This window comes from Neovison vison, chromosome 6, assembly GCF_020171115.1.
Source record: "Neovison vison isolate M4711 chromosome 6, ASM_NN_V1, whole genome shotgun sequence".
Lineage (NCBI taxonomy): Eukaryota > Metazoa > Chordata > Mammalia > Carnivora > Mustelidae > Neogale > Neogale vison.
The window spans coordinates 155,158,718-155,181,368 of record NC_058096.1 but is presented as its reverse complement, the minus strand read 5'-3'; the positions used below and the strand labels follow the sequence as shown (position 1 = coordinate 155,181,368).

At 37.0% G+C, this 22,651-nt stretch overlaps 1 protein-coding gene across 1 annotated transcript in view; it reads left to right on the top strand.

Annotated features, from left to right (window-relative positions):
• DYNC1LI1 (dynein cytoplasmic 1 light intermediate chain 1) overlaps nt 1–18,636 on the top strand; it is a 41,528-nt gene extending 22,892 nt beyond the window's left edge. Inside the window, exons 3-13 of the mRNA XM_044252627.1 lie at nt 2,883–2,999; nt 3,758–3,988; nt 4,845–5,014; nt 7,518–7,611; nt 10,179–10,314; nt 11,096–11,207; nt 13,399–13,458; nt 13,582–13,626; nt 14,273–14,393; nt 15,739–15,894; nt 17,702–18,636. Coding sequence (XP_044108562.1) covers nt 2,883–2,999; nt 3,758–3,988; nt 4,845–5,014; nt 7,518–7,611; nt 10,179–10,314; nt 11,096–11,207; nt 13,399–13,458; nt 13,582–13,626; nt 14,273–14,393; nt 15,739–15,894; nt 17,702–17,814 — 1,355 coding nt within the window. The 3' untranslated portion in view covers nt 17,815–18,636. The remainder of the gene's footprint in view (nt 1–2,882; nt 3,000–3,757; nt 3,989–4,844; nt 5,015–7,517; nt 7,612–10,178; nt 10,315–11,095; nt 11,208–13,398; nt 13,459–13,581; nt 13,627–14,272; nt 14,394–15,738; nt 15,895–17,701) is intronic.
• Nucleotides 18,637–22,651: the final 4,015 nt, after the last annotated feature.

Here is a 22,651-nt window from a genome sequence, read left to right as displayed (position 1 = left end):
TACTTAGAGATGAGAAAATTAAGACCAGTCTAGTCACAAAGACTGTGGGAACATGGCAATAATCAAGTCTCACAAGAGAGTCCAAGTCAACCTTCTCAAGAGTGTGACTCTTGTTTGCACTCAGGAGAAAGTCGAAGGTAAAACCAGAAGAATATCTTATTCTCAAGAATATTCTGACATCTTACAATACTTGGCAAAGAGAAGATTCTCAAGATGTCTGAAGAAGCACTTTGCTAACTGAAACACCACTTTCTGGTAGCAAAACTTCTATCCACTACTCCCTCTACTCTCTACTTCAACTTCAACATTTGAAGTTACAGTTGGTTGAAAATTGAACATGCATATTTTACACATATTTTAAGTCCATTTCTTCTTTTCATAAGTCTTAAGCCTCCATTAAAATGACCAATTTCTATGGCTGTCACTTTTTTTACACCTAAATGAATTCTGATGTGATTTGTCTTGATGGCAAATGCAGATGTCTGAAAATAGACCTGTTTCATAAAACATCTGAAAAAGCTGATGAAGACATATTCTGCAGACAAAATCTCATTTGTTACCTACCATTTCTAGGAAATACCTCTTATCTCAGGTATTGATAAAGATGCAAGGGTTTTTTTCTTTTTTTTCCATCCAAGATTTTATTTAAATTCAAGTTAGGTAACATATACTATATATGCATATGTTATTGTATATGTATATGTATATTCTACTCCATTTCAGGAGTAGAATTTAGCAATTCATCATGTACATATAACACCCAGTGCTTATCACAACATGTGCCCTCCTTCATGCCCATCACCTGTTTACCCCATTCCCACACCCATCTCCCCATTTTTTTCTTTCAAGTTTTTTTTTTTTTTTAGATTTTTTATTTTATTTTTTTTTTTATTTGACAGAGAGAGATCACAAGTAGGCAGAGAGGCAGGCAGAGAGAGAGAGAGAGAGGAAAGCAGGCTCTCCGCTCAGCAGAGAGCCCGATGCGGGACTCGATCCCAGGACCCTGGGATCATGACCTGAGCCGAAGGCAGCGGCTTAACCCACTGAGCCACCCAGGCGCCCTCAAGTTTTTATTTAATTTAATTTTAATTTTTTTTTTAAGTAGCTTCCACACTGGGCGTGGAGCCCAACTCGTGGCTTGAACTCACAACCCTGAGATCAAGACCCTGAGGTGGAATCTAATCAGATGCTTAATTGACTGAGCCACCCCGGAGCCCCAAGTTTTTTATTTTGATTCCAATATAGTTAACATACAGTATTATATTAGTTTCAGGTGTACAATATAGAGTGATTCAGCAATTCTATACATCACTCAGTGCTCATCACAATAAATGTGTACTCTTAATCCCCTTCATCTATTTCACCCATCCTCCCCACCTCCCCTCTGGTAATCACCTCTTTGTTCTCTGTAGTTAAGAATCTGTTTCTTGGAGCACCTGGGTGGCTCAGTGGGTTAAGCCACTGCCTTCGGCTCAGGTCATGATCTCAGGGTCCTGGGATCAAGTCCTGCATCAGACTCTCTACGCAGCGGGGAGCCTGCTTCCCCCTCTCTCTCTGCCTGCCTCTCTGCCTACTTGTGATCTCTCTCTGTCAAATAAATAAATAAAATCTTTTTTTAAAAAAATCTGTTTCTTGGTTTTTCTCTCTGTTTTTTCCCCTTTGCTTGTTTGGTTTCAAAATTCTACATAGGAATGAAATCATACGTGTTTGTCTTCTCTGACTGACTTTGCTTAGCATTATACTCTCTAGCTCCAACCATGCTGTTGCAAATGCCAAGATTTCATTCTTTTATGGCTGAATAGTATTCCGTTGTATATTAAACCACATCTTCTTTATCCATTCATCTACTGATGGATACTTGGGCTCCTTCCATAGTTTGGATATTGGAAATAATGCTGAAGTTAACATAGGGGTGTCTGTATTCCTTTGAATTAGTGGTTTTGTATTTTTGGGTAAATACCCAGTAGTGTGATGATTGGACAGTAAGGTAGTTCCACTTTTAACTTTGTGAGGAACCTCCATACTGTTTTCCACAGTGGCTGTACCAGTTTGCATTCCCACCATCAGTACAGGAGGGTTCCTTCTTGTCCACATCCTTGTCAAACACTTGTTTCTTCTGTTTTTGCTATTAATATTTTTTAAGTCTACATTTTATTTTTGTCTGTTCTGCATTCCTTCTACCCTTGTTCTTGTTCAATTTGCTACCCCCACCCCTCTCCTTTACTAATATTTCTTATGACTTTATGGTTTTGGTGAGGCTACAACCACAATTACCTGCTCTGGTCCGTTTTGATGTACCGTCCATCCTCCCATGAGTGTGGCCCGTGGGTGGGTACGTAACCCAAATTGGGCCAGTTAAAAGTCTTTACCTGAGATTCTTAAGACTGAAAGTCAGTCAGTAGGAAGAGTTTTTTGTCCCTTGTATATTAAACTGGGATGACCTAAGAGTTGAACTTTCTGAAATACCCACAGAGGAAGCCATTTGTAATAGGATAGAACCAGACTTAATAAGAAGGGTAGAGAAGCAGGGACAAAGCATCTTGGAGGTGAAGTCTGCATCTTAAGTATAATTACCTAGATATCTTCCATCAAATTATCCTTTTGGTTGAGGTTAGTTCTAGTTGGATTTTTCACTTGACACTAGAAAGCCTCTTTATTTTTTTTTTTTTAAGATTTTATTTATTAGATAGAGATCACAAGTAGGCAGAGGTTGGGGGGGCAGGCTTCCTGCTGAGCAGAGAGCCTGATGCGGGGCTCCATCCCAGGACCCTGGGCTCATGACCTGAGGCAGAGGCTTTAACCTACTGAGCCACCCAGGTGCCCCTAGAAAGCATCTTTAAATAATCTATATTATAATTTAAAAGACTCGTCTTCTTTTACAGGTGAAGATGGAGCTGGGAAAACAAGCTTAATAAGAAAAATTCAGGGAATAGAAGAGTACAAGAAAGGAAGAGGCTTGGAATATTTGTACTTAAATGTTCATGATGAAGACAGGGAAGGTGAGTGTCATTTATATGCAAAATAAGTTTCTTGAGGCCTTTTTGAGATGTACTGCTGCTCATATTAGTCTGACTTTTCTTAGTGTGTCATTTTTCGTTAGGAGTCCTAGTCTGTCATGCTAGTCAGTGAATAGTTAAATAAAAATGTGAACATACTTTTATTGTTTTGGGATTGGAATTCATATAGTGATATTTTTTAACATCTTAAGGTATTCTGGTGTATAGACTAGCTTTCTTGCTATCCTTGAAGAATCTCAATTTTTCAGTTCATTTCCCCCTCAGATAGTAAAATAATAGTATCCTAGGGTTCTTTTGTTCACTCCCTTTTCGCCTTCTCATTTTTGACACAAAAATGTCGTACTCCTCAGATTTTTTCAATCTGATCAGCCATTTTTTCTTGTATACATCACTTGCCTTCTCATTTTTATGTATAATATCCTGAATATGCATAGGTATCTCTGCTGATAAGAAGAGAGAGAGAGTTTGTGATAGTAAGAATAGAAACATGTAATTCGTGTCCGTGATTTGGGTTTGAGAAATCAGCAGTAGAGGCTGCTGGTGTTCTGTATTGGCAGTTAAATCATTGTCCTGAATGTTTGTTAGGGCTTTACTAAGTTGATAGATGTGACCTACCTAAATAGTTGAAGCTTGTCGAAGGAGACCTCTCCTGTGGAGGTGCCCTAAGATACTAAGTAGTATTGTTAGTTGAATAATGAAATAATCCTGTTGCCTTGGTAACTTTGTTTTGTCTATTGTAGATCAAACAAGATGTAATGTATGGATCTTAGATGGAGACCTGTATCACAAGGGCCTCCTTAAATTTTCACTGGATGCTATTTCTCTGAAGGACACTCTAGTTATGCTAGTTGTGGATATGTCAAAGCCTTGGACTGCTTTGGATTCTCTACAGAAATGGGCAAGTGTTGTTAGAGAACATATTGACAAATTGAAAATTCCTCCTGAAGAAATGAAAGAAATGGAACAAAAGTGTGAGTAGTCAGAAATATACATATACTGTTTTTGTAAAGTGAAGGTTTTGACAGACTTGCAAATGAGTTCTAAAAATTTATCAGCATTGGTTATACCTCATTAATTCTTACTAGGATTACAGTGAATATGACCCAGGTTTGCACCTCAGTAAAAAGGAGAAGACCTGAATAAAGGGTTTAGAGAAAGGAAAGTAATGTTAGAAAGTCATGTAGGTCTGACATTCATTCATTTATTCATTCATTTGTTCATTTATGATTTTATATATTTATTTGAGAGAGAACAAGAGAGCACAAGCAGGGGGAGGGGGGAAGGGAGAGGGAGAAGCAGGCTCCCCTGAGCAGGGAGCCCAATGTGGGGCTCCACCCCAGGACCCCAGGATCATGACCTGAGCCAAGGGCAGATGCTTAACTGACTGAGCTACTCAGGCACCCCTAGGTCTAACTTTTAAATTGTGGAACACTCCCCCCTACCCTTCCTCCCGCCACACACACACACACACACACACACACCTATTTTTTATCCTCTTAGTCCCCTTTGTGAATTAGAGAATGTAGAAAAGCAAAGCCAGATGTGATTTTCCCAAAGTAATTTGCACAGACAGAACTGGGCTTACATTGAACCCCACTCTTTGAAAACCCACTTCGTGTTGTAGTCTGCCTCCTCATAATTAATGTGGGTCTAGTGTTTCTGTCCTGTCTTTGAAACAGATTTCTCAAACCCTTTTTGTTTCTTCTCTTACACAAGACTAAGTATAAACTCCCATTTAAATACATACTTAGATTATGGCAAAAAAGGTACCTGCTCAAATAGAGCAATTTCTAAACTATGTATTCAATTATTTACTTTGATTTTCAGTGATTAGAGACTTCCAAGAATATGTAGAGCCGGGAGAAGATTTTCCAGCCTCTCCTCAGAGAAGAAATACTGGGTCACAGGAAGACAAAGACGACAGTGTGGTTTTACCTCTGGGTGCGGACACACTTACACATAACTTGGGCATCCCAGTACTAGTAGTTTGCACAAAGGTTAGCTTCCTTCCTAGAGATTCTACTACTGGTATTAACCAAGGATGACCAACTGTTTTGTTTTCCAGCCTCCTTTTGGAGTTGACAAACTAGCTTTTCCTAGATAATTTTTCTTAACAAATAGAAATAATAGTTTAAAAAATTGAATGATAATGACATGTTGGTTTTGTGATCTTAATCATAGTTTCTTTGAAAGAAAACATTACTTCAGATACTCTGTTCATGATTGAATTTCATATTCCTAATTTCAGTTAGACTTCATTGTCAGTCAGTTGAGTAAAAATACTACAGGTAAGGTGATAACTTCAGTATTGATTTTTATAACACGTTCCACATTAAATTGTGATACACTAATATCCTAATATCAGCAGATTATATACTTAAGATAAAATAGACTTAAACACCTACTAGTACTCATTATGTAAAGTTGTTATGTAGTTATCAAGGGCTTTTTATTTGCCAAAGAGGTTCTGATAGTATTGCTGTTACCAAATCCTGCTAATTTAGTTATATCATTATATACACTTTTTTCATAAAACCAAATTCCCTTTAAAAATAACTTCTGAAAAAAAATAAATAAATAAATAAATAAATAAATAAAATAAAAATAACTTCTGCTTCAAGTTCATCTTCTTCCCATTTGGTCCTAAGTAGTATGTCTTTATTGTTTGTAAATCATGAAATATTAAGGAAATGACAGAACATATAAACCTTTTGAGATATAAAATTATTAATGTTTTCCATAACATAAAAATTTGCACATAATTGAAGGGAGGTATGGCACTTACTCATCTTTGGAATAACAGTGATTAAAAAAAATTAATCTAGCTTAAGTTTTATTTTAAACTTTACGGTTGTATATTATCAATAACAAAGAAACGGGGATAGCATTTAAAAGAATAAAATCAAAATCTGGTATCTGCATTTCAAATAGTGATTGTGGTATAGTTAATTGTTACTTATACCTTTTCTGTAAAAAGGTTTTGTTTTTGTTTTAAGGTTTTATTTATTTAGGGGCGCCTGGGTGGCCGAGTAGGTTAAAGCAAAGAGCTGTTTGTTGGCAGATACTTTTCTTGTTTTACACAACTTGTCTCTTGTAAAAAAAAAAAAAAGACAAAACAAAACTCTTATTTTTTCAAAGGAAAAATGTTAAGCTTAAAGGGACCTGAATTAGTATCAAATGAGTCAGATTCATAAGATTTTTAAACCAAAAGAGATTATCTGTTGTACTTCACAGACTCTAAGACAATCATCAGTTTTGTAGTAGCTTAAGAGCTTTTAAAATGTGTAAGGGGACAGGAGAGGTGTCTCCGGACAGAGAAATAATGGCAGTTCAACTCTCCTTAAAGACTCGAAATTGAGATTCAGAGACTAAGTGTCTTGCCCTTAGGTCCAGATCTCTTACTTCATTTAAGTGTGTTCCACCAAAAGTATCAAAAGTCAACAATATAATTATTATAAATATCTTTAGTAATTTGAAGTAATTACTCTGTGTTCTGTAAAATAGACAATTTCATGATTATACAAACAGACTCTGTTGTATGATGTATATATGCATAACAAAAAAAAGCATATCAGAGTTGACCTCCAAACCAATATTAGGTATAATGAACATTATTATTAAGTGGTTATTTTTCAGTTTCATACCTTCAGTTCCAAAAGGTTTTGGTGAAGTAATTTGGACATCATGTTTATTTTTTGTAACATTTTAGTGTAGCAAGCCGAATTCAGAATCATCTCATTGACTGTACAGGTGACAGTTCAAAAATAGCCTGTCATTCCCCCTTTTTTTGCTGTTGGTAAGATTGTAATCACAGTGAACAAAAGAGCCAGAAAAGATTTGAAGGTCAGTTAAGAGTTACCAGATAAATAGAGGAGCAAAGAGGAAATAGGTAAAGGTGCAGACTCCCAGATATACAGTGTTTTATAGAACTGAAATAGAGTTTATTTTTTTTTAAGATTTTATTTATTTATTTGACAGAGAGAGATCACAAATATATAGAGAGGTAGGCAGAGAGAGAGAGAGGGAAGCAGGCTCCCTGCTGAGCAGAGAGCCCGATGTGGGACTCGATCCCAGAACCCTAGGATCATGACCTGAGCCGAAGGCAGCGGCTTAACCCACTGCGCCACCCAGGCGCCCTGGAATAAGAGTTTAGAACTTAAAAACTGTTTAAGTCAAAAGGAGTTGAGTCAGCAGGTGTGAGCAACCATCTGCTTGTCCCATTACTCTTTATTCCTTTATACCAGAACTTTCTCTTTGGTATTTTCAGCATCCAATAGAGCATGGACATTAATACATTTTAAAGAAAATTATTCTTAGTCTTGACTCTAGCTAAAAGAATCTAGACAGATAGGAGTAATCGATATTCTGATATTCTCATATTCAGTCACCATACTGAAGTGGTAGCTTTGTGATGCTCCCCTACCCAAAACTGTTTACATCATTATATTTAACTTTGATTAAAGCTAATGGCTTTTTTTAAAAATTATTTTAACTCAACAGTGTGATGCCATTAGTGTATTGGAGAAAGAACATGACTACAGAGATGAACATTTTGATTTTATTCAGTCACATATCCGGAAGTTTTGTTTACAATGTATCCTTTTCCTGGTTGATCAGTGCAATGTACCTTACCTGTTTGTTTGCTTTTTTTAATTAAGGGAATTAAATGGATGGACTTTAGAAATTCCGTAACTTTTTTCCTCCTGCTTCTGGTTAGAAATTTCAGTTTAGCTCCCAAATCATTTATATCTGGATATTTTGAGCTATAAAAGTAAGTACTGAAATATGTAACTTTAATTTGCTGTGTTTTAAAGGATTATGCCTAAGAAAAATATTTAACAATTATCAGTCTTTTGTGGAAGGTTCTAATGAGTTGGCGTTGTAAACATTCTGATAGTAGTATTCATTTATCGGGAGTAGTGTTTGGGGGCAAGATCAATACTTAGGTTTGTATGTTCCCATTTTTAATATGTTCACTGTGTTACCATCTCTACATACAGTCTAATGCAATGGTCTCAAAATCTGGCTGTGCCCAGCTAAGCCTTGCTGAATTGGAACATTTCAAGGTGAGGCTGAAGAATCTCTACTTTTAAAAAGCTTTCTGGGTGATTTTGATGATCACAAGGTTAGAAAACCAGTTATAAGGACTCTTGTCTAGGTTGCACAGATTGGAGAAGCCACTGAATAACATTCACAGCTAAAAGAAGGATAAAATGAGGGTTGTACATGAATGCTTTTAAGAGAATTTGCTATTGAAAACTGCCACAGCTTGAGTGCACTGAGGAGAGCTGTTCTCTCCTACCCCTCTGGGACCAGAGAGTCTGTGGTTGCATTCCTGACCAAAGCTTTTGTGTCTGAAAAGTGAAGAAATGATGACATTAGGAGTAGACAGGAATCATAAGTGATATATACATGTTTTTAGAGTCTGTAGTTTTTCATTTTCATTTTCATTAATGGACATTTAATTTAAGGACCACTTAAAAGAAGCCTAGCTGGATAATGAATAAGATCACTTGACACTGGCAGTTTCCCTTTCCCCTTTTCCCCTCAGTACTTTGTAGTACTGAGAGCTACTCTCTGTAGCCCTAGCCCTTTCTTTTTTTCCTGTCACATAATAGTTGACTTGGGTTGAATTGAAGGGCATTTGTCTACATAAGAGACTTTAAAAAGAAGATAAAAAGTGGGAGTAATTGAAGTAGAGGCCTATAGACTTTTTGTTAACTTTGAAGATTAGCAGATTTGGGAGTAGTCTCTTTAAACATTTATTTAATCCTCTTCTTGAAAATGTGCATACAGAAATGTAATCAGGAAGGAGACTCTGCTAAAATAATTACAGACCTTTAGGAGAGCCCATTGATTTTAAAAGAATACAAACTGAGAAGTCACTTCAAGATAGACACATGCACACATGTGTGTGAAGGCAGCAGTTCAAAATCATCTTTATTTCTAAGTTTTTTTCAGTGCTGATTACAGTGCATATTTTTCAGCTGCATCATAAGCTGATTCTCATGAGAAAAGATCACTCATTAATGAAAAGTTGACATAATTAAGCTTTTACTTAAGATGATGTTTGTTTCTATCAAGTTTTATGAGAAGTCATAATTAGCAATACCACTTTTAGATTCATAAGCCTCGGTTCATGCGCCAGTAAATATGAGTATCCCAGTTCAGAAGTAGAAGTTTGACCATTCCCAACATTTCCCTTTGGTCTAAGTTATTATCTCAGGACATGGTGAGCAGTGCTAGAGTGTGGTCCTTAGCAGTGGCCATAGAATTTCTGATAGCCACTCCGACCATATCATCTGCCCCTTTTCCACAGGCCTCTCTTGACCTTTGGATCTGCCATACCATTTGGTAGGGTCTGCTTTAATTAATATATCCTGCAGTGAAGGACTCAAGTTTTGGTCATAAATCAACATTTGCCTTGAATCATGCCTGAAAGTGTCCTGATGGTACCTGTTGGTTTATCTCTTTTCAGAGAGGTCTCCAGAGCTTTGGTCCTAAAGTTCTAATTCCCGGGGCTAGTGAAAACCACAAGAGATACTAGTATACACCATTTTTTTTTTTAATGTAAGCAAAATAGTTGTTGACAAATAGTATCGCTCCCTCATGAAGTTTAGGAAGGTTAAAAACAAAGCCAGTCACGTCTTGTGGTTTAAATGGAGACGTAGAAGCAGTGTTTTGTTTTGTTTTGTTTTGTTTTAAGATTTCATTTTTTTATTTGACACAGAGATCACAAGTAGGCAGAGAGGCAGGCAAAGAGAGAGAGAGGAGAAAGCAGGCTCCCCAAAGAGCAGAGAGCCAGCCCAATGTGGGGCTTGATCCCAGGACCCTGGGATCATGACCTGAGCCGAAGGCAGAGGCTTTAACCCACTAAGCCACCCAGGTGCCCCAGTAGCAGTGTATTGTTAAATTTACTTTTACTTTCTTGGCTTAATGAGACTTTTGCCCTCCTAAATGAAGTTGATAATCTAAAGATTGTTTTATTTGCATTTTAGTTTATATGTATTTTATATTTTGAAATTCTTGATTACCCTATAATGTACCTTTCAGAATTATTTTTGGAACTACTATGCATGTAACTGTTAAGCTGAGAACACAGAACTTTATGGTACCTGTTCATGGGATTTGTCTAAAAATTGCCTTAACGGTGTTATTCAGATGGTGCAGCGCTTATTTACACATCAGTAAAAGAAAACAAAAATATAGATTTAGTATATAAATATATCGTTCAGAAACTATATGGATTTCCCTATAAGATTCCTGCTGTTGTTGTGGAAAAAGATGCAGTGTTTATGTAAGTATCCTCTTCAGTGTATATTCAATCATGTGTTATTGCTGCAGTTTGATGGTGAATTCTCATTTTTGGTTTTGAGGTCAGACCAATAGATCTTTGCATGATGAGAAGGTGAGACTCTCTTCTAGACTGTTTTATTTATAACCTGCCATGATCTGTTAATCTCTGCCTGTTAGATTTATTGCTGGCTTGAGCCCCTTTTGGATTCCCTTCCTATTACATATAGCTGAATTGTTGAGTGCATATATCTGTGTATTTACTTACTTTTTGATTGGTTTTGATAAAGGACCCAATGTATAATCTAGACATGCTTTCAAAAAGTTATGTGAATACATTGAGAGGTAATAATAAACCAGACACCCCCCCCAAGAACCCCTATAACTGTGCATTTTTTAAATCAGGAAGATTAAGAACCTTTTATGTAGAAATTAGTAAATTATAACTTGAGTTATAATAAAAAAGCTGATTCATTTTGTTTTGTTTTTAAGGTTTTATTTATTTGAGATAGCGAGAGATAGCAGGAGTGGATGAGGAAGGGGCAAAGGGAGAGGGAGAAGCAGACTCCCTGCTGAGAAAAGGGAGCCTGATGTGGGGCTCCATCCTGGGACACTAGGATCATGAGCTGAGCAGAAGGCAGATGCTTAACCCACTGAGCCAGGTACCCGAAAAGCTGATTAGGTTTTCATAATTGGTCAGATTTGTTTCATTTAATATGATCATGGATTTAATGAAGGAATGACTGTATAAATGCTTGAGATTTATAAGATGTGTTTCTTTCCAGTCCAGCAGGGTGGGATAATGATAAGAAAATAGGAATATTACATGAAAATTTTCAGACATTAAAGGCAGAAGATAATTTTGAAGACATTATAACTAAGCCACCTGTCCGAAAGGTAACGGTTTTAGTATATATAGTCTCAGTATTTGGCCTTTTAAACTGAGGGGGGAGTCCATAATTCTAAGATTATAGTTAGAAAAGTAAGGGGGGGGGTTCTTTCCTACCAACGGGTTTTCTACGTATAATTTGGGTGTTTCTAATGTCAATTCAAAATAAAAATCTGTGTTCTGAAAATGTAAACCAGCTGTTCAGTTACTGAATTCTTACTTAGCCTTTGGCATATTTATATTAGAAAATACTAGGGTGGATTCCATATTCTAATGGAAATAATGAATTGGTAGTGAATATGTGGATCTTGAAGAGTTTGAGTAGGTTGACGCTGTGAACTTCCTATCCTAGAACTCAGCCAAAAGCCAAAAAACTGGTAGAATAATCTTACTAGCTTCTGTCTGTTGAGGCAGATCTGGAATCTTCTCCATAGTCGCTAGTTATCCAGATTAGCCCACAGCTATCCAGGAGCTTCCAGTTTAGTCTTAACTATTAGATGTCATTCTGTGTCTATTTAAATCTGCTTCCAGAAAGTACTCTTCTTTCATGTATTTTGATTCCATGTTAAGTAATACATCATATTCTATAGTTAGATGTTACAGATGTTTCTCAAAAGTTGTATAAACAGAAGTATTTACATGCAGTACTTGGCAGTGACATTTAAGTGGACATGCTTTAGAAAAAATAATTTTGAGTTAACATTTAATAAGATTCTTACTTAATCCAAACATTGAAACTGAGCATCTGTCTTCTGTTTGTGGGTAATTAGAAATAAGATTATTAATGACAAATGAAAACTCAGCATGGTGTTTGGTTTGGATGTCTGTTAAAAGAAATAAACACATCAAGAAAAAAAAAGCAACAGTTTTCCCATTCTCTTTTACCAACAGAATGGTGTTGTAAGTTGTTTTTTATTCATCCCACAAATACCTCCTGAGCCACTGTTTATGCACAGGGTGCTAAATAGGACAATGATGCAATAGTAAATCAGTGCACATGCCACTGCTCAAGTGCGGATAAGTGCTGTGGCTCCAAAGGCCTGTTGTGGGGGGGTGGGGAGCAGGGGCTCGGGAGGGGTGCTGTTCTAGGAGTGGTTAGGGAATGGCTCTGATTAGAGGGGAGAGTGTTGCCTGCTGGGGGAGCAGAAAGTGCACATGCCCTGAGGCAGGAATGTAGGAGGAGGACAAAGAGGCTGGAAAAGAGTGAAAAGGAGGGCCAGACTGATAGGAGATGGAAGGCAGAGTTAAGATCTTGTGGGGCCTTCTCATTCAGCTGAGTCAGGATTTTGAATTCCATTCTGAGTGGGATGGAAAGCGAGTGGAGGGGGAGTTTGAGCAGAGGAGTGATGTAATCTTCTTGACCTTTTCAAAGGATCACTCTGGCTGCTGGTGGGAAATAGATCCATAGCATATATTGTACAGAAATAGTAGAAGCGAGAGATGGTTGCTGCTTCTTTTTGCCTAATTATTCAGCAGGTAGAAGAGCCATTTTATTTTTATTTCAGAGAAACCAGGCGCAAGTCACTTTTCACTCACCTGGGATATTATTGGCCCTTTTAAAACACCTAACTGGTGGTTAACATAGGCATGATTAATATACCTTTTGGCTCTAAGGTTGTGTTGTCCAATACCGCAGCTACTAGTCACATATGGCTTTTAAATACATACTAAGTAAAACTAAATAATATTAAATTTTCACTACCTGATTCACAGTAGCCACATTTCTTTTACTTTTTCTTTTTCCTTTTTCTTTTCTTTTTTTGAGAGCAAGGACACGAGGTGGGGGGAGGGCAGAGAGAGAGGGAGAGAGAAAATCTGAAGCAGGTTCCATGCTCAATGCAGAGCTGGATGTGGGGCTCAGTCTCCCGAGCCCAAGATCACTACGTGGGCTGAAGTCAGGACTCAGATGCTTAACCTACTGAGCCACCCAGCTGCCCAGTAGTAGCCACATTTCAAATGCGCAATAGCTACAGGTGACTGATGGCTAGAGTATTGGACAGCACAGCTATCAAACATTTACATTATTGCAGATGGTCATTGGACAGCTTTGCATAGGGGCTTGTGTCGGGCAGCTCACTCGTGTAAATATAGGTAATGTTTGTATTGAATTTTTTTAAAAATAATTAGTCTAGAAAGTATGTTATTAATGGTTTTAGCATACTATATTAGACTTGATGATTTATATGTTGCTCATTTCAGTTTGTCCATGAGAAGGAAATTGTGGCAGAAGATGACCAAGTGTTTCTTATGAAGTTACAGGTATGAAATTATATCAGAAGCAGATTTAGAGTGGTTAATGGGTAAACCGTGCCTACATACTTTTCAAAATACAGTAGTACATGCTATAAGTGTCTAACCTTAGAACTCTTGTGTGTTTTTCAGTCCCTTTTAGCAAAGCAACCACCAACTGCAGCTGGAAGGCCTGTGGTCAGTATTACAGATTTTGACAAAATTATTAAAGTGCCATACATTATTGGTTTAGTTCCTTTTTTTCTTAATCGTATACATGCCTCCTATGGGTGCTTTGATAGAAGAATTAAAAATTCATTGGGATTTGTGACATTTTAAAGGGTAAACTTCACTCCTTTCTTAGAATATTTAAATCCTAAAGATCATTTTGCCTTGTTTGTCATGCACAAGTTACTGTGTGGAACCATTTATCTGTTATTTCCTTATCCTTACAACAGCGCTGTGAGACAGGTACTCCCAGCCCCATTCTGCAGGTGGGGATATGGAGGCTGTGGAGGACCTTATGGTTCGCCTGAGTTTTTACAGCTAGTAGGATGCAAGTCCAGATTGGAACTCAGCTCTGACTCCCATTCTTATACTTGTAATCACACCCCATTATTCAATATATCCTTTTCCCATCTAAGGGGAATTTGTATTCTAAAATGTGATGGGTCTCTGGTATTTTCTGATAATGAGGACACAATTGCTAAACGTTTGGCTTTCAGTGTAAATGTACCGGTAGAACGGGTGGGGGGCAGTTAAAAACTAATTTCTTTTTATAATAACTTTGGTGAAGTTGGAAGTTTCCTATTTTGATAATTATGGCTTCCCTATTTTTACATAGGATGCCTCACCGAGAGTCCCAGGAGGCTCCCCTCGGACACCAAACCGATCCGTGTCCTCCAATGTTGCCAGTGTGTCACCCATCCCTGCAGGGTCAAAAAAAATTGATCCAAACATGAAAGGTACATTTCTCTCTTTTCTAGAGAAAACAATACAATACGTTTCACCCTAAAAGGAAATCTGCCTAGCTTCCCACCTTTTTTCCATAGCTGTTTTCGTTTTGTGCAGTAGCTTCTAACCTATATCTCTGTCAGTATAATCTCATAGTTAATCAGACTTAAAACTGAAGTTTTATAGTATAGCCTTAATATACCATATCTATGGTTTAAGCTTTATGAAAGTTTTATGTTATATTTAACCTTCTCCTGAGGTAGGTCATTGAAGAAATTCACATGTTAATAGGTTAACTGCAGTTAACATAAAGAAAAAAACTATGTGCATAATAGCTATTTCAGTAGGAATAATTGCCATAAGTGGGATTTTTTTTTTTTTTTTTAAGGCTTCCAGCTGGGACACTTTATTTTTTGGTTAAAGCCACATTGATTGAAGTGCCGTAAAAACAAACATGTAAACAAGGTATCAGAACTTTGGTTCACTGAAAACACCTCACACCTAAAACATCTGAGGTACAGAGGCACCCTGCTAGGTGCTAGATAGCCTGATTCTGCTGCAGCCACCCTGACCCAACTTTTGTGGCCAGAGGTGGCATAGGCTGACCAGAGAGGTCAGGACCCAGGTCACCCAGGACCCTCCCCAGTTGGTTCTCCCTTCGTTCCAGACAAACATTTATTCCAACAAAGTCCCAAGTGTTAGGGCCTGGAACATACGAAGGTGTCTGTCATGTTGAACTTGAGGATGACATGGACTGTAGGGCCAGGCCATTTTTATGCCTTTTGATAATATGTTTCAAATGGCTTGTTCATTTTACAAGTCATCTACATTGAGCATTGCAATTTTGCCACAACCTAATAGCATTCTCTAAATACCAGTAAGAACTTTGTCCCTGGTATTTCTTTTCTGTGAATTGTTCCTTGTTATCCTTTACCCATTGCTCTCTTGGAACTTATACAGGTTTTCATACAGGATTAGGTAGCTTTTTGTAATACTCGAAGCAAACATTTCTCAACAATTATATTTTTGAAGAACCTTTTTCAAAAGGGAGATATAATAGCATCTAACATCGGTTCTAAATGCGTTTGGTTTTTTAAAAATAACATTCTAATTTTTTAATAATTATCTTACACTCTTAAAGTTTACTCATACTTTCTTTTATACATGAATAGATTAGAGTTAAGTTACCCAGGGTCAAAAGATTAAACTAGACTTGAATTTGGAATACACAGCTCTTTAAGTATTTTTTAACTTTAAGTATTAATTGCTTTCTGGGTGTAATTACTATAATAATAATTTATAGAAGAATCTAATGTTTTGAGTGAAAGTTTTTCGGTTTTGGGTTTTTTTTAATAGCTGGAGCTACAAGTGAAGGTGTCCTGGCAAATTTCTTCAATAGTTTGCTGAGTAAAAAGACTGGCTCTCCAGGAGGCCCAGGTGTGGGCAGTGGTAGCCCTGGAGGTGGGGCTGGAGGTGGAAGCAGTGGTTTACCACCATCTGCCAAGAAATCCGGTAATGTTCCTAGAGCTTTTTTTTTTAATAGCTTTATCAAGATATAATTTACATACCATGAAGTTCTCTCATTTAAAATATACAATTTAGGGGCACCTGGGTGGCTCAGTCAGTTAAGCATCTGCCTTTGGTTCCGGTCATGATCTCAGGTCATGATCCAAAAGGCCCTGGGATGGAGCCCCTGGATCAGGCTCCCTGCTTGGTGGGGAGCTTGCTTCTCCCTCTCTCTCTCTGCCTGCCACTCCCCCTATTTGTGCACACTCTCTCTGCATCAAATAAATAAAATCTTTAAAAAAAAAAAATTGTTTCTTAAAAAGGATGCTCAAGAAATATTAAAAAAAATAAGGTATATAATCCAGTATTATAGTATATCTACAGAGGTATGCAAACCATTATAATCTAATTTTGAAACATTTTAATCTCCTCAAAAACAAACCTCTGGCCTATTTGCAGTAACTTTTCCCCTTCGAATCCCCTAGTCCTAGGCAACCACTGATCTTCTTTATGTCTTTGTGGATTTGCCTGTCTGGAGATTTCATATAAATGGAATCATATAGCATATGCCTTCTTTAGTGTTTTCCAGATCCATCCACGTTGTAGCACGTATCATTATTTCTCCTTATTACTGAATAAAACTCCATTGTATAAATATGCCACATTAGTTGATGGGCATTTAAATTGTTTCCATTTTTGCCATTATAAATAGAACCACTGTGAACATATGCTTTTGACAGATGTTTGACAAATGCCATGTTTTATGTTTTCATTTTTCTTGGGTATATACCCAGAGAGGAATCATTGGATCATATGGTAACTCTATATTTAAAGTTTTTGAAGAACTGCCAAAGTGTTTTGCAAAACACTGCAGCATTTTATATTTCCAGCAAGAGAGAATGAGGGTACCAATCTCTCCACATCCTCTCCACCATTTGTTTTTGTCCATCTTTTTGAATAGAGCCATCCTAGTGACTGTGAAGTCTCATTGTGGTTTTGATTTGCATATCCTTGATAACTAATGATGTTGAGAATCTTTCCTCTGTTAGTTGACCATTTGTAGATCTTTGGAGAAATGTCTACTCAATTCCTTTGGCCATTTTTAAGTTGGGTTATTTGTCTTTTTATTGTTGAATTTTAAGTGTTCTTTATATATTCTGTGTCCTAGATCTTTATCAGATCAAGGATTTGCAGATGTTTTCTCCCCTTTCACCTCTTGATAGTGTCCTCTGAAGCACTAAAGTGTTTAATTTTTATGAAGTTCAGTCTATTTTTCTTTTGTTGCTTGTGTAACTACCCTTTAAACAGACCTTTTAACCCATTTTCCTTTTTAATCCCATCTTCTTGCCACCCTTTCCACAAATACCATTGTGCAGCCACCATTTTTGGAACCTTTTACAGGTTTCTGGGTATAAACAATTACTTCTTGGCTTTTCCCACTGCCAGTGTAGAAGATGAAGCTTTCCCAAGACTGCAGATATGGTTACTGCTCATTCATACTCTCCCTACATTGCAAAATTTTGTTGCTGTTTTCTGTTTTACTGTTCTTATTGTCCTATGCCTTTTTTACAAATATCTTTATGAGATTAAGTGATAGGTGCTAGTTTTACTTCCATTTAGTAACAGACCCCATAATGTAAAATGAGAGGATTTATTTTTTTTTGTGGGATTTATTTTTAAATTAAGGATGTCTATATAACTTAGTATACTAGATAAAGCTAATGAAACTGTTGGCAGCTTTTAAATGAAGAGACATTGGTGTAAAAGACACTTTGACTTCTATCTAAATCTTGTTTCTTTTCCTTCATTGTAGGCCAGAAGCCTGTCCTGTCAGATGTTCATGCAGAACTAGACAGAATTGCACGCAAACCAGTTACAGTTTCTCCTACAACACCTACGTCTCCTACAGAAGGAGAAGCTTCTTGAAGATACCAAATAAAGCCATTTATTCAGTTTTCTGGGATAATGTAAACTGGCCTCTGCCTTCTCCTTCAAAAGTGGAATTAGGGAACTGGAGTGCTTTTTCAGATGGACTAAATTTCTTTCTTTTTTTTTTTTTGTGGTTGCCCATTTTTATAAAAGGAAGCTATACAGAAGAAAAATTATTCTACACTACGTAGGATTGCTGTTTGCATTGCCACTTTGCATAAGGAAATAATTTTGGATTTTTTGAAAAACTCAAAATTTATAGGTCTGAAATATAGCCATGTGATCATACTCTATAGGCTATTTAAAACATAAGAGGGTTTAGGAAAGGCAGAAAATAATATGCTTTGGGCATTTGACTGACTTGGAAGTCCAAGCTTGTTTTAGTTAAGACTGTTAAAATCATTTGAAAAATTATGTTAGTTTTGCTGGAAAAGAGAAAATGATCAGTTGTCAGATTGTCCACACCAACGTAAATAAAACACCACACATGGAATATGCTGAGAAAACTATCAGATAGCATTTTATACACTAGTCATTGTCTCAACCCACAATCCTGTAATTTGTCATCAAAATATGATTTTGAAATATTGGCCGAGATTCATTTCTTTAACTGAGAAGAAAAGAAAGCACACTGCCTAAATGGATAAAAGAAAAATGCAGAGGTTATTAAAATGTAAAGAGGTAACAGTCTTTGGATTTGTCTATCTATATCTATATCAACATATAGGTATAGATATATATATGGCTCTGCCTTAATATACCCCTTTTTTGTTTGTGACTTTCAACTGTAATCAGTTAATAAAGTATTTATTCTCTGCATTCAGGTTCAAATAACTTGTTGCATTCTCTTACACATAATTTGTATTTATTGGACAATGATTAAAATTCATTAGTATGTTGAGATGTTAGACTTAATAGGATTACATTAAGTATTCTGATCTTTGTAAGAGACAAGTGAATACGTGAGATTCACTATCCTATAAGTTTCCTTAAATTGGGAGTTTACCTTGATCAGCACATCTTCCCCACAAGCATGTCTTGAACTACAGGATCTTATGTTAGCATTTCTAGTAGATAAAATGTAGCCTTTTATCATTATTTATTGGGCAGAAACTGATTTAAAAGCTTGGCAGATGCACTGACACATAGGTCCTTTCTCACAGGTAAGAACACCTGTTAGTAGTTCCACCTGAATTTTCAGTACTGTTTTTAAATGCTTGTTTTAGAACCTTCATAAGAACAATTTGACTTCTTACTGAAATTCAACTGGAGAACACATGCACATTTAACTTTATTGAACAAATGGCTATTGCCCTTTACATTGGCCTTCGTTATTACTTTAAAATAAATATTCCAAAGATTTTTTCTTCAGCAAAATGTTTGAGGAAAATACCTCTACTATATAACATAATCCTTGCATTAAAACTTTAAAATCTTTACTTTTAGACAGTATTTGGCTCCTAATAGTTGAGTGTAAATGCTAAAAATACATGAGAGGATAATAATTTGTTTCAAGATGGGAAAAACTTAGGTTGTTCACAGGCATGGAAAAATGAATTTGTAAAAGCATTTTTGCTTCAGGAAATAGGAGACGAAAAGTGCCACTGATATAATCTTTAGTCTGGAAAGGGTTCTGCAGTCATGGTGTTGTAAAGAGATTATTTTGAAGTAGTGCTTGATGAAATAAGGGAGACTAATAAAAGAAAATCCCTGACTGGTTGGGCATCATGGTATACTTTGGTATGTCCGCTGTGTTTGCATGTTTAGGCCAACTCATTCTTTTCTGTGTGACATTGGAGATGTACTAGGAAATCCTTGGAATTAATTGAGTCATTAGCGGAAATAACTAATTATTCACTTTATAGGGTATTCAGTTTTAACTAATCTGCAACCTTGTGTTTACCATGTTTAAATCTTAAACCAATTTTTTCCCTATTTTTTGCAAGAATTTGTTTTTAAACTACTTAAATCTTTTTGTTTTTAAGCACTTTTATTGAAGTATACATTAGAGAAAAGTATACAGATTACAGGTTACATGATTTGAAAGACCACTAATCAGCACCAAGATCAAGACAGACATTACTGGCATCCCATATGCTTCCTATGTGCCCTCCTCATCAGCACCCCTGCCTAACCCACCAAGTGACCAATGCCCCAACTTCCACAGCCATAGATAAGTTTTATTTATTTTTAAGCTTTATACAAATGGGATCTTAGAGTTTATATTCTTTTGGTGCAAGTCTTTCCAATTTTAGTTCTCCGACACATCAACAAATGCATGTAGCAATAATAATTATCGTCTTCATTGCCTCATAATACTCCACCATGCAAATAATTTATCCATTATGCTATTGATGGGTGTATATTAGTTTCGTATTGCTGCTGTAACAAGTTACCACAATTTAGTGGCTTAAAACCGTACAAATTTATGATCTTACCATTCTGGGGGTCAGAAGTCCAAAATCAGTCTTATTGGGCTGAAGTTTAAGTGTCAGCAGTGCTGATTTCATTTGGAGGCTCCAAGGAGCATCCGTTTCCTTCCTTTCCAGCTTCTAGAGGCTGCTTGCATTCCTTGGGTTCCTGGCCCCTTCTCCATCTTCAAGGCCAACCGCGTAGCATCTTCAGCTGGGTGTGTCCGCCACATGGCTTCTCACTCTGAACCTGCTGCCTCCCTCGTGTCAGCAACCGTGTGATTAACTTGGGCCCACCTGAGCAATCCAATGTAAGCTCCCTCAACACTTCACTCTCCCAGTGGTTTCTGAAGAGAAATTGGGCGTCCTTCTTATCTTTGCTCCTCCGTAGGTGGTTTTTTTTCCCCCTTTGGCTTCTTTCAAGGTTTTTTGTCTTTGATTTTATGTGGCTTGCTATGTTATGCCTAGGTGTAGTTTTTTGGAATTTATCCTTCGTGTTCTGTAAACTTTCTGGATTTGTGGTTTAGTGTCTTGACATTAATTTGGGGGAAATTCTTAGTCATTATTGCTTCAAATATTTTTCTGTTCCTTTCTTCTCGTAATTCCATTATATATATGTTACATCTTTTATAGTCCCACAATTTTAGGATATTCTGTACCTTGCCCCCCTCCCCCTCCAGTCTTTTTTCTATTTGCTTTTTAGTACTGGAAGTTTCTATTAACATATATTGTCACCCAGAGATTCTTTTTGCAGCCATATCATGTCAACTAATTAGCCCATGGAAAGTACTTTTCATTTCTGTTATAGTTTTTTTTTTTTAACTCTACCTTTGTTTTTTATTCTTCCTTAGACTTTACATCTGTTTGCTTATTATTACCTGTGTGTTCTTGCATGTTGCCTACTTTTTCTGTTAGAGCCCTTAGCATATTAATCATAGTTGTTTTAAATTCATGACCTGATGATTCATCATTTTTGCCATATTTGAATCTGATTCTCATGCTGCTTCTGTCTCTTCAAAATACTTTTTGCCTTTTACTATGCTTTGTAATTTTCTGTTGATAGCTGGACATGATACACTGGGTAAAAACTACTCCAGTGAATAGACCGTTAGTAATGAGGTGGTCAGTTGTTGGGGGGAGGAGAAGCATTCCCTAGTCCTGTGGTTAGGTGTCAGTGAACCTGCACCCCTGGGCTGTGAACTTCACAAGTCCTTCCCAGACCGCATTTCCACCCCCAAGGCCTTACACCTGAGGTGGACAAGATGGCTAGATGGGGAACACCAGGGGATTTTTCTCATTTTTCCCTTTGACATCCTGGTAGAGCTTGTGGAGGTAAAACTCACAAAAGTGTGGGGAACCCCCTGTGACTGGGGGTTTTTAACTCACAGACTTGACGGCTGTTAGTCTCCAGCAACTTGTCAATTACAGTTTAGACTTTCTTACCCCAGAACTCTCACCCTCAGAGGTTTCTGCTTGGGAGTTTCTAGTTAAGCAAGTTGTTATTCTATGTCCACTTGCCAGTCTCTAATTCAGGGGACAAGGGTTGGCCCTGGGACCTCACTTCTCTGACAAATCTAAAAAGAGTAGATTTTTCAGTTCAGCCTTTTGCTTGTTAGAGTAGAGAGATGACTTTCAAACTCCTTAACTTGCTGGCTTGGAAATTGGAAGTCTCATTTCTCCTTCTCAAAATCCTAAATACATCTGCAAAGTCCCTTTGCCAAACAAGGTAACCTTCGTAGGTCCCCAGGGATTAGGATATGGACATCTTTGTAGGATCATCATTAAGCCTCCCTACAGGATGTTAGCAGCTTTCAGCTTTTCCAATGCTATTATGAATTGTGCTGTTATGAACACTCAGATGTATCTGGTGGGAAATATGTTCTAATTTCTATTGCATATGTACGTAGATGTGGATTGCTAGGTCCAAAGGCTATGTGTATACTCCGCTTTAGTAGATAATGCCAGTTTTTCCAAAAAGGTATAAGAATTTCCATTCCTGGGAGAAGATATTTGTAAATGGTATATCTAATAAGTCTAGTATCCAGATTATGCAAAGAATTCTTACAACTCAAGGAACCTAACCTTAAAATGGTCAAAGAATTTGAATAGACATTTCTCAGAAAAAAAAAAAAAAACACACAAATGACAAGCACAGGAAAGATGCTTATTCTCATTTGCAGCTGGGGAAATGCAAACCAAACCACAATGGGATACCACTTCACAACCTAAATAAAAAATGAATGTTGGCAAAGAATGTTGGCAAAATGTGGAGAAATTAGAACCTCAACATTGCTGGTGGGAATGTAAAATGTAAAATGGCAACCACTTTGGGTAGCAATGTGGTGTTCCTCCTAAGAATATACAAGAGTATACATGTCCTAAGAATAAACATGTCGTATTACCATACGACCCAGCAATGCCAC